We start from the raw sequence: 25,762 nt of genomic DNA on the forward strand, positions 1-25,762 counted from the left end.
ACTACTGCAGAAAGCTCTAGTAATGGGTATTTCAGATCTTCCAGATATGAAGATGCTTCTTTATGGGAAATTGCTAATAGTTCTTTTTTAAAAGTCTGAATTTGTGTTAGATTTTGGTGAAATGCAGATTAGAAAGGCAGTTTCATTTCAGTGTGAGATAAAGATGTTTTTTCCTTTGACTCCCAAAAATGGAGAGAGATGTTAAAATTGGTTTAAAAGTAAATAAGTATTTCAGATGACATGCTGCGTTTCATTTTATTTTCAGTGTATGCTCCGCTGAACTGACACTTTTCTTCCTAGCAAGTTGTTTCCTTCCTCTATTCACGTGTTGTATTTGTTGCAAAACAGTCCTTAGTGTTCATGCAGTTGTTGAGATATTGAACCCATTAACAATATTAAATTATACAATTTTTTTTTGTCGTTGTAGGAAGAAATCTGCTTCATCTAATTCAGTGCTAATTCAGTCCTGCTAATCTGCTAGTACTGTAGATTGAAAGATTTTTTGCTGTTGCCAGGATACCCTGTAATGGGCAAGAAGCCTGAGAGAATACAAAACGTTCTGATTTTTTAATTTTTTAGAAAACTTTTGTGTTTAACAGGTAAGAAACTATTAAACTTCACCTACAGCAGTAGATTTAGCTTCTGCATCTATAAAGCCTTATCGTAAAGCATTCAGAAACAACTTAAATTTAAGCTTTTCACGTCCCTGATGTCCACTAAAGTTACCTGGTTTCGTAGGTTCACATTTACCACTTTCTAAGCTGCAGTTCTTTCTTCAGTTCAGGCTTTGTGGCCATGTCTTCCCTTTGCTTGCAGCTTTTTTCTGACTACTTTCTAGCTGGCTGATTCTAACTTGGTCTTTTAACCTACCCTGCTCATGCACTGTCTTCTTCCACCCTGCTTTGGTTTACTATGACAATCAGGGGTATTCCAGACATGCTATTGTGGATATTCTGTTTGTCTGACAGTTTTTTGCTTTTGTGCCAGGAAGTCTCTGCTGCCCAAGCTTTTTGAAAGAGTTTCAAAGCAAATGTGTTCATGAACTGACATATAGTAGGTATGAGTGATGTTTATAGATTAGTATATTGAAGTAATACTGTCTTCTGCAATTGAGTTTTTTGGTACTAAACTTAAAGTTTTAGTGCAGAAGTATCTTCTGGATAGCTATGCACTGTTCAGCTTGTATTTTATATTGTTATGGAATCATGTACATTTCTTAGAGCGAAGATATCTTCATTTTTGTTTTGAAGCTAATTGGAAGAATTCAGAATAGGAAAAATCTAACTGAATTCTGTGGCCATTGAATATTTTAAATTTGTAATTGGCAGTTGATGTGGAATTACTAGAAAACTATTAATCTTCTCTACTTGGGCAGGAGAGAGTAGTATCTTAATTTGTAGTTATTGCAGGTCATTAAGATCTTTATTTATGAACACTTAGTAACCTGGGGTTTGAGATAGTGTAGGAATTGATGAGGATATAGTTGTTGCTTGGTATAAAATTGCTCTTGTAAATTTACTGAGGACTGTAGATGTCACCTGATGTTTCTATTTCAATTGAACAGTTATGACCTCTTGAATTTTGGGAGATTGGTGTCTTGGATTGAACTTTAACTAGTTTGGATTTATTTGCATACTTCAGCATGTCAAAACTATTGATTATTGAGGCGTTCAGTTGTGGGGAGGGTGTATATGCCCATGATGTATATTATGTGGCTATATAATGTATTATGTAAAAGGTCATAGGATGACAGAATAGTTAGGGTTGGAACCTTTGGAGATCATCTAGGTCACTCCCCTGCCAAAGCAGGGTCACCTAGAGCAGGTGACACAGGAGCATGCTCTGGTGGGGTTTGGTTGTCTCCTAAATGGGAGACTCCGGGACCTCCCTGGGCAGTCTGTTCCAGTGCTCTGTCGCCCTCAGTGTAAAGAAGGTTTTCCTCCTGTTGAGGTGGAACTTCTTGTCATTTGGTTTATGGCCATTGCTCCTTAGCCTGTTGCTGGGCACCATGGAAAAGAGTCCAGCACCATTGTCTTGGCACCCATCTTAGATATTTGTATCCAAGAATGAGATGCCCTCTCAGTCTTCTCTTCTCTGGACTAAAGAGGCCCAGCTCCCACAATCTCTCCTCATTAGTGATGCTCCAGACTTCAAATCCATCTCTGTAGCTTCTGTTGGACTACCCCTCTCCAGTGGTTCATTTTCTTGCTTGAACTGTGGAGACTAGATTGATTATAGCACTCCATTCCAGATGTGGCCTCCCTAGGGCTGAATAGCGGGGCAGGATCAGCTCCCTCCACCTGCTGGCCACACTTTTCCTGATGCGCCCTAGGATACCATTATCTCTCCTGGCCACAAGGGTACATTGCTGACTCATCCACACACGTGTTTTTATAGTTTTCATCTAGGTAGGAGTGCAGCTGGGATTCACAAATAAGGGAGACTAGGTTGATAAGTAAGGGTGGAAGTGATTTCACTTTGCTTCCTAACTGTTCTGTAACAATAGCAGGCTCCTCCTTCTCATGTCTGAGGGGGGAGTTAAAGTCCCTGCTTAATAACTTGCCTCAGTAGGAGGTGGCACCTTGTTAAAGAGTGTGTTAGGAGATGGCTGGCTGAATTCATACAGTTTTCTGGCATGTTTTTCTCCCAGTCAAAAAAGACTGCCGCATGGCATCTCTTGCATTTCTCTCAAGAGGATTTAGTGACCCTCTGAAAGTGTATTAGTAGCTAGCAGAGGAGCATATGTGCTGTGAATGAGTATGGTGTCTGGAAGGAAATCTTATCATGACATCAGGAGGCCACAGTGGCAGCAGTGTATGGGCCAGTGGCAGCAGTGTATGGGCCAATGTATGGCTCCTTCCTGGGAGCCGGGGAGGCTGTGGCCTGATGGATGCGCTCACATGGGAGAAGGAGGCTTAGGGAGACTGAGGGCCCCTTTCCAGGGATCATTCCCCCTTCCTGCCCCTCCTTGGGCACAGGGACTGTCCTCTGCCTCCCCTCATGTGCCTAAGCTTCAGCCTGCTCTTCATCCTCAGTCTGGGGTCCCCTGCATGAGACAGTGCAGCAATTTTGCAGAAGGGTCAGAGATCCTTGGTAATGTCCCACTCTGCAGCCCCCTCCCTGTGCCCAGCAGTGGCTGAGAAGAGGATGAGGCATCCAGAAATCCTGCTGTGAGGAAGGAAATGCAGCCAGCCTGCACAAGATCTCCCAGCCTTCCATGAAAGAATTGTTGGTTGGTTTTGTTTCCTTTTTAGTATCTCTTCTAGTTTGTTATCCTTGTGGACTAGGAAGGAATGTACATGGTATTAGAAGTATGTATTAAATTGTTGAGGTATAGGTGTTTCTATTTTCTGTTCTATTTAATTCCTGTTAATTTCAAACCATTTATTCACTCCTTTCTCCACAGAGTTTCTTTGAAACTTCACTAGCTTGGTATAAACAGTGAAGTATTTCTTTTCCACTAGGTCTCAGGTTTGCGATGTGAATAGGCTGTTCTGACACTGAAGAAACAGTTGCATGTTATTTTGTGTTCCTTGAGACTGGTATTCTATGTGAAATTGATCTTACATTTTGTGTAAGAAATGTAGCAACTGTACTGTGAAAGTTCTCTTTTATTACTGCCTTTATTTTTTTGTGAATGCTGGGTATAATTGTAAAGTACTGTAATTAAATCTAGGGATTTTGAACACCCACTTACATCTTTCTAGCTAATAGCACTCAGTGAACCTCACTGCTCTGATTGAAAAGAAATTTATTCCAAGTAGGTTAGGACAGCAGTTGTAGACAGCAAGTTTATGGGTAATAATGGGTGATGCTCTGCTGAGTACAACAGGCAGTTTAAAAAGCAGCAACTAGAGTATCTTCTGTCATTTTCATTCACTGGTAATTCTCTTTAGCTCTGAATTTTTTTCAGACATGCTTTTATGCTTGTTTTGAACAGATGGTCCACTTTCAGTGTCAAAATAAGCACGTCGTAAATGCTGGGACAGTGTGTTATTACTGTTCATTGATTGGAGAAAGGGGACCATCTACCCCAAACTGGAATCTAGCTAAACATACCTAGATAGTAACTGGGTGAGGTTATGTGAAGCTGGCAGAAGGGCATGCTTGGCATTTGAAATACATCCCTTAATGTATAAAGGTCTTAGAAGATAATCTACCAAAATTTTTCTTTATAAAAGCATAATAAATTATCTTCATCACTACTTTGTCCTTCCTTAGACTTGCCTCCTTACTTGGTGTTTAAGAGGCAAGGGATTCTTTGCATTGGAAATGTTTTTATCATTAAGAAGTGCAAGACTCTCTTAAAACCAAGGACTCTTTTGGTGGTTTTTCTCCTTGCATCCAACAACTAGGTTGTCTTTCGCTTGTTGCTGCACAGAAATTATAAATCCTGTGTTGCTGAAGTAGGCTACATCACTTAAGATGTGTTTCAATTATGGAAATCTTTGTTGGTGCAAAAGTAACTGATTTTCTTTTCCATCTGTGTACTTGAACCCTATAGAAAGAAAATATAATAGTGCACAAAGAAAAGTGACAGATTCTGAGTTTGATTTTTTTCTAATGCAGTGGTTGTTACAACTCTATATGTAGCATTTCTCAGAATTTCACATACTACAGCATCTTCAGCTTGACGCTGATACACTTGAAGTTTCTCTTGCTTGAAAAATGAAACTGGGCATTGCAGTAAAATCTGCGAAGTTGCTACCTGAAGCTCTGTGTATTTGCCTTTGACATCTATGTAGTTGTCAGGTAAAGAACCTTCAGCTGGTTACTGAAATCCTTCTGGTTTTCCTTCTACACTGGTCTAGATGCCCATGTCTGCCTGGAGCTGCCAATACTCAACTTTTATGTGGAAATCTGAGGTACTGAGTTGAAGGGAGCTCAGTGAAAAAAAACCTTCTCATGTTTGTTTAACCAAAGTATGATGCTTAAAAGTTAAAGGAACAGCTTACTTTAGTTTTCTTATTTACTGAAAAGACTTCTGGATGCCTTAAAGACTTGCTAGTCTGTTTTGTGAAAGGTTCAAGGAGACATTGTCCAAAATTAAACCACACGCTTTTCTGACTAGAGTTCACATCTTAGTCCGGTAGCTTGAAGACAGGAATGTGTCTATTCAGGAAAGGTGTGTGACAGTTGCCATGACTTGAAGCTACAGAGGGACTTTGTGATACAACTGTTACCAGCTTTTTTTGATGGAAATGCCACTTAAGCACTTGACCCTCAGAAAGAACCACTGATGAATTACTGTTAAAAATGCTTGTGGGGTTTTATTTCCCTGTAAGAGACAGAAGATTTAATTTTTCTTGGTATGAAACTGTTGTTTGTAAGCTTTATTTCTTCCATTTAGCACATAATAGAAGTGAAAATTTCAGTTACCTGTATACCAGCAGTTGAAAGCAGGCTTTCTTTGCTTTGTTGAACTGCCTTTGTCTTTTCAGATTTAAGTCACTTGTTTATTACATGGAATGCTATTCAGCATTCATTCAGAGAAGAATCTGTTAACAATATTAATTAAGAAAAAACAAAGCAATATTTTTCTGGATATTAGATGTTACTCAGGATCTTGAATTGGCATAAGTTGTGCATGAGCAAGTTGATTTAAACTTTCCTAAGTGTTGTTTAATAAACTGGATGTCAGTCTTGCTGACCAGGAACTTCCAGAGATTATAGAAAACTAGCATGTTACAAAAGACAGTCAAATACATGCAGCATCTTTACCATTTTAGCACATTTTGTCTTTCCATACCTGAGAGTTTTTAACATCATCTTGGATTATTTTGCTTCTTGTAATTTCTAATCTTGAGCATGTCTTGTATTTGGAAGTCTTTTGTATCTTGCATTGAGTCCAAATGTCTGTTTCTGCTCTGACTGAAAATGAAGTAACATTGGGAGTAATACATTTGACCCAGGGAGTTTTCTGTAAATTTGCAGGTAGTGAAGTTTTGGAAGGAGCACACTTTTGAGTTTAGGCAGAAGGCCTAATGCTGACTCTGTTAATGGGACTGAAATCTGCAAAAGCATGATGATGATTCAGAATTTCTGAATTAGTAGATTTTGGGAGGGAGGGTAGAACTGTAGGCTCTGAGAAAAATAACAGTAACATGTTTTGATTTTAAAACTTCCAATCAAAACTATGCTAGGCTGATTTCAGATTACTGTCAGTAATAATGCCTAAGAAAATTCTCTTCTCTTCAGGGTTCCTGGACTTTCCTTTTGGCACAGTTTATGTTGTTTATTTTTCCTTATTTCAAAGGACCTGGGCTCCTGTTGAGAAGTGATGGAATAATCTGTGGCCGGCACCTGACATGTTGAGGGAGCAGCCCCTAAAAGAGCTTGCCTGGGAGACAGTTTGTGAAATAACGCAGTAACATGTTTGCAGTAGTATGCCTCTTTTTTTGTTATTGCTCTTTTCCATTGCTGAATTTCTCTTGAAATAACTGACTGAGAAATACATTGAAGCTACTGAAATGAGCTTTAATCACTACAGAGGTATTTACATTTGGAATTAGCATTGACAGTAGTTAGTTATGAGCATGGTACTTTCACTGATTGGACCAAGGCGAGGGATTTGATCTACTTTCTAAAGGTTTAAAAATCCCTATCAAAAAATATCCTCTGTCTTTAGTAATGCACTGGTTACACTTCCTTACAATAAGTATATATAGCTTGCATTACCCACAGACTAGTGTTTTTCATAACTGTGTAAATTGATTTAAGCTAATTTGTAAGAGCAAGTGTGTTAAACCCTGCTTGAAAGTTTACTAATGCTTCTAGTACAAAATAATTTTTTTCTGCTTCCTAATCATTTAATACTTGCATGGGATGTTAGATTAGTACCAATATGGCAGTCGAATAAATCTGTACATTGCCCGATTGATTTTGTTTGAACCCCATGTCTTTATAAACATAAAGCTATGTAATTTAGGGCCAGTTACGAATGTTATAACTTGGGAAAAAAGGTTAAGCAGAGTAAGGTGATCAGTATGTAGTGGTTAAAGCAACAATTAAAACCCTCAAAGCAATTAAAATGTCTCCATAGTGAATATACTGAGCTTTAAAATATTTAGGCTGAATACTGAAAGTCTTGCTAGTCAAAAGATTGTGCACACAAAGGTTTTGCTGGATCCTTGAATTTGTTTCTGTTTCCAAGCTGCTTAAGTACTAAATTTGACACAAAGCTGTCCTAAGTAGCTGTATTGTGCATGCTGAATCAATTTCAACTTGGAAATAAGTGCTTAAATGTTACTTCTTAGTGACAAAAGAATTGGATATTTCTATTCTAATTTTATGGGGTGTTTTGAGTGTATGACAACAGCATGGTTGGATTACTGCCTTTAAGCTTGCTCCTGTATATAGCGTACAGTTTACGGAAGTGTCTTTACTAAAATAATACTATTCACTGAAATTCCCTGCCTTAACTACATGTCCTCACAGCTGATATTGCTAATGCACAGCAGTAACTAATACATCGAACTAATCTTTCACCTTTGGAAAATATTTACTAACGGAGCAAAAGGAGTGTTTCTTTCTTTCTTTGAGTACTACTGAAAACTGCTACTTTCAACTGTTAGGAAAGGAAAGTTTTTCTTGCTGTGTTTTAGTGTCTCTGCCCTCTTTTCAGTCCACTTCAAATCTGCATTCATATAAGCCCAGTTAATTCTGTGTCAGAGGTCAAATGTCATGTAAAAGCCCTGTTTTCAGGGCTGGAGGGAAATGAAGTGTTTGTATGGAGCTTAACAAGAGGTGAAAGCAAGAATTTATTGGATATATTGTAGACTGAAATACTCTTTTCTGATAGCACAGTTGTCTCAGTAGCAACTGTTCAAAAGGTGTCTTGGAGAAACAGAGTTAATATAGAGGTGCCAAAACATTTTATGGGAAAAGATGAAGTTGTTCATTCTCACAGACCTGTTACAGCCTCTTAGGGTGTTTCAGTGGTTGGGGCCACTGCCCTTGACATGTTTGTGTAACACATCTTGACCTTTGATATTCCTCCTCTGTCAAGTTTGTAGAGGTAGGGACAATTAGCTTAGTGCTGAAATTAGCTCCTGCACTCTGAAGTGTGCTCCCTGCAAGCTAAAATTCTTTTATTTCCTCTACTTTTGGATGTTTTCTTCAGTGGTGGAGGTGGTATTTTAGTGCAGTTATTCTCTGACCATTTCATCTTCGCCCAGCTTGATTAATTGCTGAGCAAATCATTGTAAATCTCTGACTCAATGCATAGATTCAAAACAAGAAACGGGGAAAGCAAATTTCATACCTTTTTCTTTAATGCAAATCAGCATGTTCCTTTCATGTAAGTAAAACCCTGCCTAACTCTTACCTTTGGATGTTAGAATAATGCCTACTGCTAATATACTGCATTTCTTCTTACACAGACCAGCATGTTTTGGAAATTTGATCTCCATTCATCATCGCACATAGATACACTTCTAGAGAGAGAAGATGTAACACTGAAGGAATTGATGGATGAAGAGGATGTTCTACAGGAGTGCAAGGCTCAGAATCGCAAACTTATAGAGTTTCTGCTGAAGTCAGAATGTTTGGAAGACTTAGTTTCATTTATTATTGAAGAGCCGTCTCAAGACATGGATGAAAAAATTCGATATAAGTAGGAAAACTTTTGGGGTTGGGGGAGATTTGGAAGGTGGAAAGAGAACTAAAATCTAGTTAATTGGATAGCATGAATCTCTGTGTGCTGGTGTCCAGTACAATATTGGTGTGTTTTAGATTAAGTATGTTTTCAAGAGGCTTCATGGAACTTTTAAATAAATCATTGTAATATATGCATAGTTTTCAAATGGAAGCTTTTTATCTGCAAATGCTTCCAAATTCAGTTCATGTCCAAAGGAGCTGACGAAAAAGGTTCAGCCAGAACTCAAATTAAGAATCCTGTAGTTGTGATTAAGAAAATAATTGAATGAGAAACCCTTTTTGGGTAGAATAACTGAATGGTTAGCTTTGTTTTGATGACTTGTAAGATGTTTTGAAGATGCCTTTTAGAAGATTTGTGATAGTCCTTGGAACAATGTCCTTAAGGTTGAAATGCTGTGTGTAAATGAAAGGGTTTTCCTTTCTGGACTATGGCTATGACTATTGGCTTGTTGAGAAGATTCAAACTCAAAATCCATCTAGCAGTTTGTAGAAAAGCACTTCTACTACTTTTGACCTGTTTTAGTGTTGTCTATACAGAAAGCTGCTTTTTTTCTTAAAATGGTGTATTTAAATAATGTGAAATAAGCTACCCTCTTGGTTTCAGAACTTGTCGATTTCTGGTAAACCAAGCTCCTGTAAATGTTTCTACTAGAGTTGGAAATTGAAGCAAATAAGAAGTCAGTACTTGATTTAACAATAGATCTTGACATGAAAGCTTTCTCAACTTCCCTACTGGTGTTCTGAAGATTGAAATAGTGCCCATCTTAAATGAAAACAGAGCTTACAGGCTGAATGTGTGGTTTTATTACTTTGTCTTAGTTTGCTACTCTAGTATAGACCAATTCTGCTTGAAAATTTAGTCCCAGGTTCTGAATTCAGAGCTGGAAGTATGAGAACTCCGAAGTATGAGTAATGGATGATTCTTTCTTTCCCCAGATACCCAAACATATCATGTGAGCTGCTTACATCAGATGTCTCACAGATCAATGATAGGTTGGGAGAAGAAGAATCCTTACTCCTGAAACTGTACAGCTTCCTCTTAAATGAATCTCCTCTAAACCCTCTACTGGCCAGTTTCTTCAGCAAGGTGTTAAGTATTCTTATCAGCAGAAAACCAGAACAGGTAACTATTTGCAAACTTACCAATGTAACAAGTGCTCAGATAAAGCTGTAGTACTCAGCAATTCTGCTTTAAGACTACACGATTGGGGGATAGCAGCAGAGTCAAAAGAGAGCATTTGGGTTCCATCCTAGCTGAGGACACCTTTTCATTATGCACACAATTAAAAAATACACTTGGATGAGTAGGATGTATTTGATTCAGATTTGCCTGAGCTATTTATGCAATCAGTGTGTGAGTTCCTACTTTTTTGCCTTACTTTGGGCTCAGTGTTTTATATGATCACATTTGAATTTATTGCTGTTAAAGGCGAATGTAAATTACTTGAATCAGTGATAGTGGTTCTGACTTGGTGTGAAGAACTATTTAGAACAAGGGGAGAAACATTTGGAATCCTTGCTCAGAAATGCTCTTGTACTCAGTGCATGTGGTCCAATACTGGTAACAGCTGCAATGACTTGACTCTCAAACCTGAGATACTGTTTGTATTAAGAGATTGGCTGTGTTGAGCTTTGCCCACTAAGTAGAGATGAGACTGATTCATATTAAAAAGAAAACCTGACTCTTTGTTGGATTATAAGTAGGCGATGGTCACCAAGCTGGATTTGAGAGGAGACACAGGACACACTGCATGTAGTATGGATCTACCCTGTGCCACTTTTGCTCTTCTCTGCCTGGTTTTTATTTTATTTGTCTTGTACTGCAGGCTTTAAGTGGCAGAAGTTTTTAAGAAGTTCTCATCTATTTTGTCAATTTGGTAGGAGAGTGAAATTAAAAGTGATTCATGTAATTTATCATGTAAAATATATAAAGAAAATATACTTTTAAAGCAAATATTACTTTTTAATTTCCAGATTGTGGATTTTTTAAAGAGGAAGCATGATTTTGTAGACCTCATTATTAAGCACATAGGGACCTCTGCTATCATGGACTTGTTGCTCAGGCTACTGACTTGCATAGAACCTCCTCAGCCTCGGCAAGAAGTGCTAAATGTAAGTAAAATGTCATGGAACTTTAGTCTGACGTGAACTCTGAGCTGGCTTAACTTCTGCTGGCTTTACTAAGTTTATTTCTTGAATAGACTGAAAATAGGTGTGAGGGGTTTTGTTTGTGTGTTTTTGGTTTTGTTTCTTTTTCTGAGCTGCCAGTACGTTTCCAATGAAACCCCGGTGCTCCTGGAGACAGCTTAGAACCTGAGTGGCTGGTCTCTTGTGGTCTTTAATATCTAACTTATACCTGACAGATGCAATTTTAAAATTGCTTTGAGCCTTACCAAACACACTTTTGGCATCAAAGTTTGTTGAGATTTAACCTAAGATTTTCTTTTTTACTATGGCTCCGAAATGCTGATTTTACTTTGTCTTTTTTTTTCTGAAGTACTGTTAATCTTTATTTAGAAGTATTGACATTATGACTTGTGGCAGTTGTCTAAAGGCTACTTTCAATTTTGTGAGTTCATTTAATTTATTCACTTGGGAAAAATTCTTATTAACATCCACAAACATTTTTACAGTGGCTGAATGAGGAGAGAATTATCCAGCGGCTTGTGGAAATTGTACACCCTTCTCAAGATGAAGATGTAAGTATAGGTGTCATGATGCCTTGGACTGGCTACCTAGAACAGAGGCTGGACAGGGTTAGAGAATAAAGTGAGTGTTTATTAAAGGCCTTGAACAGATACACCTTGGCCAGTGCAGGAGCTTTGCAGAGGCTACACCCAACGTGGAAGGTGGTCACCAGTTTTCTCAGACAGATGTAAGTTTGATCTATTTGCATATCTGAGGTTAATTGTCCGGTTATAGCTTCAGGTAATGAAGTCACATTGCCCTGGTTTGCTTCTCTCCCCACTTCACTTTTGTTTATACTTTTTGGGCCTGAAGCTGTGATGGGGACTTTGATTCTTAGGCCTGGAAGAATTGTTTTGTCTGACCAAAACGTGAAGAGAGCTTACTAACATTTTATATGAAGTTCAGAGTTACACACTAATGCAGTACAGGATCTGAAAAATATAAAAGCTGAAACTTAAGGCATCACTGGCACTCTCCTGGATCTGTCTGTTTGGCTCTACAACATGGTGCTAGATCTCTAGTTCTGCTGTTTTCTGCTTGTTTTTTTCAGTAAGCTGATTTCAATATTAAGCGTGGTTGTTTGAGGGAGGTTGTGTGGTTTCGTTCACCTCCCAGCCCCCCCTTTTTGAGATCCATATTGAAGATAAGGCATACTTGGAGTTGTTGGAAGATTCAGCTCTCATGTTTTGTCACCTTAATATTGGATATAAATTCTTGCCTCATGCTTCAAGGTTGTTTTCTTTTTTTTTTTGTTCAGAGTTAGTTATGGCATAAAGCTACTACCTGAATGTTTTTTGGGTAGGAGAGCTCTTGTCCATGTTGAAGCTTTCACCTTTTCTAACTGAAGAATTAGAGTGCAGCATGTTGTTACTCTTGTAGTGAAAGGTGCTGTTTTTCTGTTTCAGAGGCATTCAAATGCATCACAGTCGCTCTGTGAAATTATTCGTCTAAGCAGAGACCAGATGCTACAAGTACAGAACAGTTCAGAACCAGATCCACTGCTTGCAAGTTTAGAGAAGTAAGTTGGCTTGAATTTTTGATTTTATTATCATTTTATAAGAAACTAGCTTTTAACTTTTGACCTTGAAAACCTTCAGAAATGGCAAGCTCTTTTCAGGTGAATTTTCTTGACTGCCCATCTTTTGTTTGTGTAATGAAAAATAACTTGGCAAGTAAGCAGAGCACACCTGGAGGATTTTTTAGTGAGGAATGTGGGGGAGAATTTGTCTCATTACATTATTTCCTGTACTGCCCAGTTGAGTGATATCTTATATGTGGAGGTCAACTTCATACTGTGCAGACTAAATACGGGCGACTTCAGCTTTGTTCTGTTACTTGTTTTAAGTTAAGTGAAGTGTATGTTTCTGCCAGAAAAGATTCTCCTGTATTCCTTTCTCCCTTTTTTATGTAGGCAAATGGTAGTTACTTCTGCTAACAGCTGTATCCTGCAGTGGTTTCATCTGTTGCCAATGCTTTTCTTTTCAGACAAGAAATCATAGAGCAGCTTCTGTCTAATATTTTTCATAAAGAAAAAAATGAATCTGCAATAGTCAGTGCAATCCAAATCCTATTGACCTTACTTGAGACAAGACGACAGACGTAAGTATTATTATTTCACTTGGTTTGTGCCTGCAGTAGCAAATGCCTTCCTTGTGCTTGTGACCAGACCATTTCTGTGACCTGTTGTAGCTGAAGGAGTAAAAATGCAAATCAATTGATTGTGGTTGGCATTACTACACTTTCACCAAATGACTGGTCTTTCTGCAGCTTTTTCTAGGAGCTAGTGTGTGTACCAATAAAAAGATCAGACTAACTACATTATAAGTTTGTTTCTGGATACAGGGAATAGAGTAAATATGGTTAGTGCAGTGACTGAATATTGACCCTTTTAAAAGTTAGTTGTAATGTTGGGCTAGTGTTTGGGACAATCTAGGAGGATTAGTGTTTGGGACAATTTCTTGTTCAACCATTATGTCACACTTAATTTTTACATGTATGTAAACCTGTGTTTTTGCATTTTTTGCCTCTCTATTATTTTCAAACCTTTTCAGAGCTGTTACATATGTCAGAGATGTTTTACAACTAGTTTTGGTACTAATTATTGATTTGGGTTATGTGCATTTTAGATTTGAAGGCCATATAGAGATCTGTCCTCCAGGCATGAGCAATTCCACATATTCTGTCAACAAAAGCGTTTTAGAAGCCATAAAAGCACGACTTTCGTCCTTCCATGAGCTCCTACTTGAGCCTCCAAAAGTGAGTGAAATCTTGTGTTAACAAATTAATTGAAGCAAAACTTACCTCGTGTCTGTTTTAGGCAGATTATAACAAACAAAACCCAGTCTGACAGCTTTCAGGCAAACACCCAGGCTGCTTTGTAGCCTGTTGTGAGCTTTGGTCCAGGCAGACAGTAATAATGAACAGCAATGTTTTGTGCTTTTCCAGCACAAACTTTGTTTAATTAGGCAAGTAACCTTGGAGCAGTACTTCATTTGCTGTATATTCTCAAGGGAGGTCCTATTTTCTGTTTGGGAATCTGGTCTGGATAGGAAACACAGGCTATAGATCCTGCAGTTGTTTGAGACTTGGGAATGGCCCACATTAGTCTCTTGTGATTCTCTGGACTTTCCTAGGACCCAAGTAGATTAGCTCCATGACACATCCCTGGACTCCAGGCTTGTTAAATTTCTTGGGCTTTTAAACTGATTTAAGCAACTTACCTATGTCATGCTCTTGCCAAAGATAAAAAAAAAGTGTAAATAGGGAGTTTACCTGTGATCCATTTGTATTTTCTACTCACATTTTCACTGGCAGATTTTCAGTTGGAGCACCTCACTCAGTGCTGCAGATTTTAACAGAGAAATGAACCTGAAAATGTTTTTAAATATATGAAGTTAGGGTTGCTGAGGCATTATATAATACATTTATACTGTCCACCTACCTGTTCTGTGTATATTGTAGTAATGTAGAATATAGCTGGATTAATGACTGAGAATTATTTCTGAGAACTATCTCCTAATTTATGTCAAGGCTGAGTAGACTTCATCTACTTTGAGGTCATGTCTGTAGCTAGCAATCATTTTTTTACCAAGCTGTTGCTTTCATGTGACTAGTTTTAGTGCTTCCAGTCTGTGGAATTAAAATAAGGTACAGTATTTAGAATTAAAAATAGGGTGGTTTTGCAGGATGAAGGCAAGACAGTTGTTCAAGGACTAAATATAAAGCACTACCCAGTCCTTGTATGTGGTAATGATAAGCTGCTTTTCTCAAAAGATATTTTAAACTTTTTTCTTTTTTAGAAAAGTGTCATGAAGACAACCTGGGGTGTACTGGATCCACCTGTAGGAAACACACGTTTAAATGTGATTAGGTTAATATCTAGCCTTTTACAGACAAATACGAGCAGTGTGAATCAGGAGCTTATAGAACTTAACAGCATAGGAGTAATACTGGTAAGAACGTTACACTGTCTTTATTTTTATGGATTGCTGTTAAGATTGTCTGCTTTTCTGACTCTGCAGGTAACTTTCCAGTCTAACTTATTTTCCATCCTGACTTTTCAGCATCTTTGTAGTGTGATGTCTGTTGGTTTAAGAACTCTTAATATTGGATTTTACTGTTAATCAATCTGAGGTTGGCATTTTCCTCTGACCGTTTGAATGGTTTTTACTTGCTACACCTTCATAAATACATGAAATAGTTTTCTCAATAAGCTTATTTTCAATAGGATGTCCTCAAGTTTTCAGCCATGTCAAGGCTTCATTTCTATTTTAATTTTTTTCCCTAAGTTGTTCCCTCAAAGCCTTTTTTTCTCACTTAATATATGGCCTACAAAATGGTATCTCAGCAATGTCTTGTAAATGAACAATTATTCTTGGTAGCTTGTACTCCTTCAAACCTCAAAGCAAGGTGGTGTACAACAAACTCAGTTAACTAACTCATAGCTTTGCTAATGTGAACATGTACTTTTGAGTACTTCCTACTATAACAGATGTATTCTTTGTGCTTAGGTTCACTCAAGAAATCCAAATGTTGGTTGATTAAAAATAACTAGCAAATCATGTAGCACTTAACTTAGTTACTGAATAACAGTATGTAAACTTCTAAGTTGGCAGTTGCAAGCTTGAAGTGTAAATACCTTCTCTTCCCTGATTTTAAGCCAAAAGCCTTTTTTCTTGTGACTGATTAATACAGTGTGATTGAAATGTTTTCATCTCAAATTTTCTTCACAATTGGGTTTGCAGACAAGTACTAACTTTTATACAAGTAGCTGACTTCACTGTCGCTGAAGTTTTTCCTAGATCCATTGTCTAAGGGAACATACACACTGTGGATGCACGTTCTTGTAAATAGATTATTTTGTAAACTAAGTTCAGTGAGGTTTGAACACATTTTTCTGTTGCAGGTTTTTACATAAGACAAAAAGTAATTACAGCCATAGAAATCTCAGTGCTTCAAGCTGTGTGCTGAGACAGCATGATTTACTGGGCAGACTTGACGTAGGAAAAGTTATGGGAGAATGTCATTAGGTCAGGAGGACTGAAGATAGATTGAAGACTTAGCTGTACTTTGAATGAGACTAACATTGTTCAATACTGTTCTAATCACTGCATGTATTTCCAGAACTCATTACATTTTACCAGTGACAACAGTAATTTGAATTTTGCAATGAGTAGCCTAAAATAACTAGTCTCCACAAAAATCTTTCCTGTGTATAAGAGAGAAGATGGGGAGAAGCAGGAACTTGACTAAATGGATGCTGTTTTATGATGGATGATAATGTCTCAATCTCAGTATTTGTTTGGTGCTTTATTAATCTTATACTGCTTCTAGATTATCTGAGGTAGTGGATGATGGGTTTGAAACAGGTAGATGAAATTTCATAAGGAATCTCACTGAAGTGAGGAGCACATTTATAAAAGGGTATTATAGATACTAGGAATGTTAACTGAACTAAAAAAAGTCAAGGACTTCTAAGGTCATAAATAACACTCCTGACTCTGGGACTTTCTGGGCTGCAGGTGGCAGAAGGCATGTAAGTGGGGAGCATTATTTCTCCCTTTCTTCATAGTCTGAAAGTGCATTAATGGTGACCCCTGCAGTAAATCCACTTAGTTGCATTCTTGTTCTGATCCAGTATAGTATTCCTTGTGTTCAGATAATGGCAAGCACAAAAGTTACTGGTTTTGTGGGTCACAAATTTTCTCTTGTACAATAATAAGTGTAAAACTAAAAGATTTCTTCCAGTGTACTTAGTCAAATGATTAGATGGGTGGGACTGTTGATCATGTTTAATGAAAAGATCTTAATTTGTGTAAACCTTGCTGAATTTGTTTTTCAGGACATGTTTTTTAAGTATACGTGGAATAACTTTTTGCATACTCAAGTAGAAATCTGTATTGCATTGATTCTTGCAAGTCCTCTTGAAAACACGGAAAATGGCACAATTACAGATCAGGAGTCCAGTGGGGACAATCTCTTACTAAAACATGTAAGTTGTGTTTTGCAAGTCTCTTGAATTTTCCTGTTTCCGTGCAGTTAATTTTATATAAAATGCGCCCCAATTCTGCTTTATGTATAGAATGGAAAAGAATGTCTTTCTGGTTTTACTTAAAATGTTAGTTCAAGGTGTTAACCCTGAAACTGCCATAGAGTGAGTTTTGTTTTGCCCCGAAGTGAACATGCTGGGGAGCTGCAAGTATTTATTTTCCCTGAAGTTCCTTCTATTTTTAAGGCTTAAAATTGGTATTTCAGTAGCTTTATGCTACTACAACAACTCAGTACTTGGAAAGAGGTGTAGAATTAATACAGCTTTAGTTTTTAGGTTTCAGGTTGTGTTCTGACTGCTGGGCTTTCAACCCTTCAATGAAAGTATGCATCCTGAATGTGAAATTAATAGTCTTGCAGACTTTAGTATCAACTGTAAAATGCATAAAGAGTGTTCCATTTTACTGCTACTAAGCACATACATACGTTGCTTTTTTTGACAGCTCTTCCTTAAGTGCCGATTAATAGAAAGAATACTTGAAGCGTGGGAGATGAATGAGAAGAAACAGTGAGTAATTAGTTTCCTCATTCCCTGCAATTGTCTAAATAAGACTTGAGTTGTGAAATGAATGTATAACCAATTCAGAAGTGATCTAGCCAGTTGTAAAATCACTTGTACGTTAATATTTGGGTTAAAGCTTTCTCTTGTACTTTTTGGTAGCATTCTATTTTTTTTCTGTGACCATTTGAGAGCACAAGAGGTACCATTCTTGCCATGTATAAGATATATGTATATCCTGCCATGGCAAGATATAGGTGTAAGATTACTGTGATCTTTAAAGTTTACCCATGTTTGAATACAGAAGCTTAGTGTGTGAGTTTTGAGGGGACAGGAGATACTTTTCCCCAGTAAGCAGTTAAGAATTACTTGTGAACACATCAAAGCTTATCACATACTAGGGAGCATCAGACTCCTAAATAGCAAAAGCCAATTCCTCACCAGTAGAATACCTTTTGAAATTAGGTGTTTGAAAGGATGTAAGCTTCAAGTGGCTAATATTGTCTGAAACTGTTCTTGTAGCAGGAGAAAAAAATCCTTCAGTCGTCGCCTGAGGTGGTAAAATGTTCTCATGAAGGCCAAATAATTTTAACTCTGGAGATACTGAGCAGTAAATGTTAGTTCTGACCTGTCAAAATATTGAATTAACCAGCTGGGGAAGTGCTGCTGGTTTGATAGAATGTTGAGACAGTTCCAGTCCCCAAAACATTGCTGTTCCTGTCTTAAGTCAATCAGATAGTAAATATATGGCTAATGTAATTGACTTGGAAATAAGGATGGTGAAAAGGGGGGGGTAATAAAAAAGGAATGTGCTAAATTTTACTGTAGAAAACATGCTCTCCTGAATGTCTTCTATTTTATATCAATTCTCCTGAGGTTATAGAGAATTGCCAGCTTTACTGGCAGTTAGGGTCTCATAGGAGAGAAATATGAAAAGTTTTCTCGTAATTCCAACCTAAAACTTATATTTTATTTGGATAAGACTGTGATCCAGTGCTTACCATATGAATGATTTAATTAAATATTTAATCTTGTTTTGCAATACTAATGAAAAAAAATAGTGTTTCAAACCTTGGGCAGTGCTTTTGCTGGAAACAGACTTGAATTCACTCCTTTATCCAGTTTTGTACAGGTGTGGTTCCAACTGTAAAAGATAAATCTTTAAGGGTACTTTTAACTTAGCTGTTTCAGGAAATAGGTATTTTTTTAGTCCTTTTGTGTTCTATCACATAATGGTATTTCAAGCAGCTCTAGAAGCTTAAAGGTGATTGCTTTCTGCTGGTAAAAATCTGACATAGCAAGAGTTGTTTGGTTCTCTGGGGTTAATGAGCATTTGCTAACAAAATGTACAGTTGTGTTCCAGACTTTCTGGCTAGGCAACGACAAGTCAGTCTTGTTTGTCAAACAGAAGGGCTCTGTGTCATATCCTGTATTAGAAACTATAACCTTGGCTGTTATCACATGCTGCTTGTTTTGAAAGTGCTTGTTACCTAAGCAGGCTGTAAACAGTGTGGTAGTTTACTCATGGTATCTTGCACAGACATAATTTCAGTTACCTCGTGTGTTAGATGATAATGGAAAATAAAATCATGTGATCCGTGTTTGCATAACATAAGGTACTTCATGAGCTGCTGTCACTTTACAAAGTTTTCACTCATGGGAGGTTTGTCTAACTGGGTGAGGGGGTCTTTCTTGGGTTTTGTTCAAAACACAAAACCTTAAACAGATGCAACAAAAGATTGGTTGGCTTGCAGCCAAATACTAGAGAGTCAGTTCAAGCTGGATCTCTCATGATGGCTATTTGGTCAGATTTAGAATGGTTCCAGCTGGCAGTAGGTATTCAGAGCACTATTCTAACATCTGGTAATTCCTGTTTCTGCAGAGCAGTTCTGTGTGAAATACTTAAATGGCTTTGTAATTTTAGCTTTGGTAAGCACATAAATGTTTTTCCTAAACTTTAGGAAAGCAATGACCCTAACTTAAATGGGTATGCTAAGAAGCCCTGAAATACTAAGGCGTAGTTAAGAATGCTTTTCCCTTTTGATCATAGGCTGAAAAATGGGGGAATATTTGATGGTTTGGGGTTTTCTGAAATACTCTCAGCAACAGAAATTTCCTAAAAGCTCTGATTCTGTTGCTAATTCTGTCATTATTTTACTAATGCTGTGCATTTTGCTTTCTATACAAGCAGTACAAATGCTCGTATGTCCTTCTTGGTACTTTATGTGCTTGTTAAGTCTCCTAAACTGGCTCAGTGAAGTCAAACCAGTAAGGAGTCCCTCTAGTTGCTGAGCTGTGGAACTGATAATTCTTTCGTTTACTTTTCATCTAAATTTCTAAGTATTTTTGTGAACCTGCAGTTTTAGGATGCAGTTCTAACTTAAGAACCCCAGTTCATTGTGTTGTGTGGCATCTTGACTCTGGCAGTGTTTTACACCAACATCAGAGTTGCTGTGAGTGCAGCAGTTGAGCTCTTGGTCTCTTGCAGGGCTGAAGGAGGAAGAAGGCATGGCTACATGGGTCACCTGACAAGGATAGCAAACTGCATTGTGCACAGTACAGATAAGGGGCCAAACAGCACACTAGTCCAGCAGCTCATCAAAGGTATTCATTTATGGTCCTGATTTTATCTTGAAGGCTTTCATTATCAAATGCTGAGGAAATTAAGCAAATTTAAATTAGAAGGCAGCTGTTGAATTAAAGAAGAAAATGACTGGATTACTTCTGAAGCATTCAATTTAAAACAATCATCCTTAAACAAATGTTTAACTATTTTCATTTCAAACAGTGTTAAAGCTCCCTGAAATAGATGCAAAGGGGTGCTGATCTGCTTAATTTGGAATTGTTTGCTAGGTGGAGTTACATTTATGGATTTAAGAGGATGTATATGTTCTTACCAGTCTTTTTGGTAGAGCAGAAAAAAATATTTGAAAATGAAGTGATGCTTCATTGTCGGTAGTTTCTAATTGGTTTGGGATTTTTTGTTTCCTGTGCTAGAGCTTCCAGAGGAGGTCAGAGAGCGATGGGAAACATTCTGCACAAGCTCTTTAGGAGAAACCAACAAGAGGAATACAGTGGATCTGGTAAGTAGTGATGGGTAAGGTATGAAAATGGCTGCTGCTTTACTTGGACAGTTTCTTTTTGTCAATCTTACAAGATCCACTGTACTTGTAAGGAGTCCCTCTAGTTGCTGAGCTGTGGAACTGATAATTCTTCCGTGTACTTCTCAAATAAAGCCATATCATTAATATTTATGCAGCCATAATGCAGACAATCAGCTTGTAATAGCTAACTGGCTCATTACCTAGTGTAGCTAATCCCAGGCAGTCTGCAAGGAGGAGGATTTCTTTACCTCTTCAAGGTAAAGAAGGTACCTCTTTCAAGGTATTGTCCTTGAAAATTCCTGTCTGTTTGAGAGTGCAAACTAAAAGTGCAAGAGCTGGTGTTGATTGCTTTATCTACAGGATGTAAATGACCCAGTACAAGTTTAACAGAAGACTGCTACCTGCATTCCACTGCTCATGTTACTGGCCTTGCTTAAGTAACTTTGCTTACTGTTGTGCACCTGCCACATTTCTTCTGCATGCAGCTGTAGCAATTAGACTTTTGGAAGAACACTTAGTAGTAGAGGAGGTTTGTATAATCATATTACAAATACTGTCCAAGAGTAATCACTTGGAGACTTTAATAAGCAGAGGCAGTTTCTGATGTCAACAGACCAATTAATGAGTTTTATTTTACCTGACTTCTCCAGAAATGCAGTACTTTGCATGTGGCTTCATTAACTTGTGCTAGTCCTATGTTATTTGGACTATAATTGTTTAATTTGCTATTTCAACATAAATATTAACTGGAGCATGATGTTAACAGGTGTCAATAGAACCAGTAGAAAGTTCATCTGAAACTCTGCAACTTGTGAACAGGACCAAAAGATATATATATATATATAAGGCATTTTTTATTGAGCCTGTGAATGCAAAGAAGTGTGTACAGCCAGCAGATGAATGTTATTTTTCCTCTGTGTAGAAACTACTTCTTGGTCAAGACCAAAAGAAGGATCATATAAGGAGGAAGAATTTTAGGCTTATAAAAAAAGGCACTAATTGGTTCTTCAGCTATATGATGATGTACTTGGAGGTACTTGATGTAATAACAGTATAACCAAATTGAAAGCTTGTCTCCAAACGCCTCAGTTTGCAGTAGAATAGAAAGACAGAGCACTAAAACAATTTCTTTTATCTGAAATAAACAAATACATTATATACTATTCCAATGACCCAATTTCTTTCTGTAGGTTACTACCTGCCACATTCATTCTTCCAGTGATGATGAAATTGACTTTAAAGAAACTGGCTTCTCACAGGATTCTTCTTTGCAGCAGGTGAGTTGAATTCTTTTAACAGCTTAAGTTGCTCTTTCTGTAAAAGTAAATTAAGACATTTTTTAAAAAGCAGTGGAACTTTTGACTCACAAGCAAATATAAATCTAGTTTAATTTAAAACCTAGGCATGTGTGCATGCACACAACTGTGTCTTACCAGACTCATAAGCATTTCTTTGAATTCTTCTGCTGATAGTGAACAAGTGGGAGCCTTGTGGCACAAGATTGCCAATAGATCACTTAGATGGAATCAGTTGTTTTAGATGGCATTATTTGTCTAGGTTACTAACCAGAATCTTTCAGATCACACTTAACAGCTGTGTAGTAACTACCTAGTCTAATACTGACTTTGGTATTTTACACATTTTCTGTAGTTTTTATAATAAGTAATTGCTTGTCTAAGTTTGAATTGTGGGTGGTGGCTCAATCTTAGAATCTAATGCATTTTTGTCTGATTAAGTGCTTTTGTACCTGTAAGGTGCACCTGTACAAAAACTTGATATGTTGGGTGCTATCTGTAGCAGCTTTAGTGAGAAAGTAAGATCTTCTAATATCTCTGTGCTTTTCATGCATCCCCTTAGTGACCTGCTGTGCCTAGGCAATCCCAGCAGTTCCAGGTAGTTAATCTGGAGAAATGCAGATGGTCCAGTGCTGCTTCTTTCAAGTTTGTCTTGCTGTATACCTCCTCCTTTTATATATATATTTTCTTTTTCCTTCAGTTTTCATAATGCCTTAATCTAAACTTGGGGTTTTTTAATCGTTCTTTTGTTTTCTTTCCATATTCACATTGTTCAACTTTACTACCATACTGTGTCTCCTCAGCTACCTGGGCAAGAAACCAAAAGTTGACATGACAGCTTTATTTCCTAGAATATCTTAGTGTTGGCTGACTTTACACATGGAAATAATGTTATTAAAAGTCCCTGGAGGATGTGTAATAATTTATAATTTAATGCTAGTCCTGGGAAATAAGGGACAGAGGCTATTGTTATGGATAGATGATGCCCACATGTACCTTAATGTATTTACTGATCTGCTGGCACTTAACACTGTCATCTTCTTTTAAAAAACCAGCACGGTTGTGTCATTGACACTGCACTGAGGTGTAAAATGTTCAATGGTTTCATTCTTCTAATATTTAATAGATGTTGCTGGTGTGTGTGCCTGAGAATGATTTTGCTAATGGTACCTGCATAATATATATGCAGCTGTGCTTTAGTATCTACATATAGTTTACTTTTCTGATTCTTACTATTTATAACTTCATGTTATTTTGAGCAGATACAGCTTTTTCTTTTATACAGTGTTTCTCTTTTTCTTTGGGGTGCATTTGGAAAGGTGCTGGTTAATGTGGTTAAACTACACATTTAAATTTTTACTGAAAGCTGTTAGATTGGCTTTCAAGTCAGTAAATGTAAGTAGGGTTGTAGTTGATGCTACCTTTCAAAATTCAGAGGTAAAGACAAATCCTTTTCCTGTCCTTTAATGTTTAGTTTAGATAAGACTTTTATTTCTTTGAAGCAAAATGGGCAAATAGATTTTAGAGTATTAGTAGAATCATTATATCACTGTCGTTGGTCCTGGGGTTGCCAGGCCTTTTCTGATTATCAGATGCAACAAATGACGTCCAATTTTATTGACCAGTTTGGCTTCAACGATGAGAAGTTTGCTGATCAAGATGACATTGGCAAGTGAGTATAATATTACACTGAATTTGGCTATAGTCTTGTGAGTTTTCTGTCTTGCTGTGTTTTTGGCTGTCATTTTGCTGATGGTAAGTACAAACATTTATTGATGTGAAGCAGCTGCCAGTCAGTCCTGTCTTTTTGTGCCATCTCTCTGCATCGATAGAAACCTCTCTGAACAGGGGAAAGCAGCAGCTTCTCTTCTTTTTCAGATCTCCTGGTTGTTCCAGTGTTGGGAATGCTGTGCTTGTGAACAAAAAATTAATTATAGCTCTGCTTTTTACCAGAGTCTTTTTAACAGAGAGCTATGGCTCTCTGTTGACCTGCCATTGTTGGGGTCACTTTCACTTTGACTCAAGGTGGACTTTTTCCCCTGCTGATGACCAGATGATTAGCTCTACTGCTAGGTTTCCTAGAAAAGATAACAGGAGCAATGGGTTTCTCAGTGTGCTTTCTGTAGGGGAGAGTAAGGAAGGGCATTGTAAATCTACCTTTGTTTATAAGGTCGAGGCAGTTAAGTCTGATTTCTATGAATAGTCTTAGGTGAAAGATGAAGATATGAGAACAGTCTCTCTCAGGTTAAAAACCTCCAAACTAAACAAAACCCAGCACACAACAGAAAACACCCCTCACAAAAGCAAGTATCTTTCTTCATAAGTAAATGGATACAGTAAAGGGAAGAGGAGAGAATAGGGCTTCTTGCTGATCATAGAGTTGATAATGTTTTTTTATAAGATTCCATGGCTTGGGATGCCAGAACATGCAGGTAGGAATAAAAAGCATTCTGTCAAGATGGTTTTTAGAAGATTATTTTTATAATAATCTCAGTGCTCTTCTGTAAGGCATACTTAGTAAGTGATGTCTGACTGAAGCTTGTATCTTCCATCCAAGAGGCATTGCTGCCTTTTTACACCACAGAACCTGCTGAGGTTAGAGGTTAAGATATAATGGTACAGGAGGTGACACAAGATACTCCTTAACTTTGTCAGAAGCAAGTGGATTTTGGCAAGGATAGGAGTAGGAATTCCTTTAAGTTCATGCCTTTGGAAGTCTGTTCTCTTGGTTAGAAAGATGACTACTTATGTAAAGAGGTCTCAAGACTTGTGACAGGTACACTGAGATGTACTCATGAGTTGAATTAAGCTGTAGGTGAAATTACTTTGAAGTTATGCCCTCTGTCCAAGAATCAATTACACTCTTAAATTGCCTGCATAGCACAGTAGTTAGTAGTGTCAATAGTATAGTAATTCAGATGGTGTCTTGCATAGTAATACAGTCACACTTGCAACTTAGGTTCCTTTAGACTGCTCACCTTTTTCCCTACTTGATAATGCAATGAATATTAGAGGAGGAGTAGTGTGTGTTCTGCTGAATGCACTCCTGACTAGACAGAATATATGAACTCTTCTGATACGTAAAGATGCATCAAGCCTAATATATAGCATTATGTTTGGGAAAATATTTCAGTGATTAGTTAAAATGTATGTTTTTGGGGTTCTTTTGTTAGGAAACAGAATTGAATATTTTTCATTTTGTCCCTTCCTGTTGAAAAGGTCTTTTGATAGAAGGGTGAAATCAGTTAAAATATATAAGGACTACATATGCAGATATTTGCAGGATTTTGAGGTACATCATGGTAGAGCATAGTCAGGTTAGGCATTCTTTCAGCCTAAGTTTTTCCAGTGCATGGCAATACAGTATTTCAGATTTGGGTCTGTAATTTCAGTTATGTTCGTTTAGGCTTGTTGCATCTTTGCATCTGACTGTAGATGGTAATGTTCTGTTTTTGTTTAAAATATTTAACAGTTAAAAAAATCACAGGAATGCCAGGCCTCCTTGGTGTGGATTCTTGACTGTTTTATGTTGGAGGCTACTTTGTCTTTTATCTTCTATTTTTAGATTACTGGAAAATAAGAAACCAAAGAGAAATTAAATGTCTTCATGTCACACTAGAAAATCCTGTTTTATTGAGTACATTTCTTTTTTTCTTGTAGTGTTTCTTTTGATCGAGTTTCGGACATCAACTTTACCCTCAATACAAATGAAAGTGTAAGTATGTGTTCCAATAGTATCAGAAAAATGACTGTCTTTTAAACTTTGGCATGACCTCAATGTTTTGGCAGTGGTTATATTTACTCCTTTTATGTGGAAATCACTGGAAAATAATTATCCTACCGTATTCCCATATAATGAGATTTGCTAATTGGAAGACACTGTTATTTTTCTTTTTGATTAGTATTAAGCAGAATTGCTTCTGATTTGTATAACTGTGTCTAAAATTGCGCTGAGATCTGAGTTGTGCATG

At 37.4% G+C, this 25,762-nt stretch overlaps 2 protein-coding genes across 9 annotated transcripts in view; one reads left to right on the forward strand and one right to left on the reverse strand.

The window, feature by feature from the left end:
• Positions 1–25,762, reverse strand: part of APIP (APAF1 interacting protein) — a 529,312-nt gene that overhangs the window by 237,196 nt on the left and 266,354 nt on the right. The gene's annotated exons all lie outside the window — the stretch shown is intronic.
• Positions 1–25,762, forward strand: part of PPP6R3 (protein phosphatase 6 regulatory subunit 3) — a 51,068-nt gene that overhangs the window by 13,419 nt on the left and 11,887 nt on the right. For 2 of the 8 annotated variants that reach the window (XM_066321014.1, XM_066321013.1), the window contains exons 1-16: positions 6,280–6,384; positions 8,382–8,614; positions 9,595–9,781; positions 10,633–10,770; positions 11,292–11,357; positions 12,252–12,364; positions 12,832–12,945; positions 13,473–13,602; positions 14,646–14,798; positions 16,688–16,837; positions 17,337–17,401; positions 19,881–19,996; positions 20,390–20,475; positions 21,687–21,773; positions 23,366–23,463; positions 25,452–25,506. In XM_066321014.1, coding sequence (XP_066177111.1) covers positions 6,373–6,384; positions 8,382–8,614; positions 9,595–9,781; positions 10,633–10,770; positions 11,292–11,357; positions 12,252–12,364; positions 12,832–12,945; positions 13,473–13,602; positions 14,646–14,798; positions 16,688–16,837; positions 17,337–17,401; positions 19,881–19,996; positions 20,390–20,475; positions 21,687–21,773; positions 23,366–23,463; positions 25,452–25,506 — 1,803 coding nt within the window. In that variant the 5' untranslated portion in view covers positions 6,280–6,372. Of the gene's footprint in view, positions 1–427; positions 600–6,275; positions 6,385–8,381; positions 8,615–9,594; positions 9,782–10,632; positions 10,771–11,291; positions 11,358–12,251; positions 12,365–12,831; positions 12,946–13,472; positions 13,603–14,645; positions 14,799–16,687; positions 16,838–17,336; positions 17,402–19,880; positions 19,997–20,389; positions 20,476–21,686; positions 21,774–23,365; positions 23,464–25,451; positions 25,507–25,762 lie in introns of those variants that run through there. The other 6 variants (XM_066321009.1, XM_066321010.1, XM_066321011.1 and 3 more) reach the window with 6 other exon arrangements.

This window comes from Sylvia atricapilla, chromosome 6 (assembly GCF_009819655.1).
Source record: "Sylvia atricapilla isolate bSylAtr1 chromosome 6, bSylAtr1.pri, whole genome shotgun sequence".
In the NCBI taxonomy this organism is placed as follows: domain Eukaryota; kingdom Metazoa; phylum Chordata; class Aves; order Passeriformes; family Sylviidae; genus Sylvia; species Sylvia atricapilla.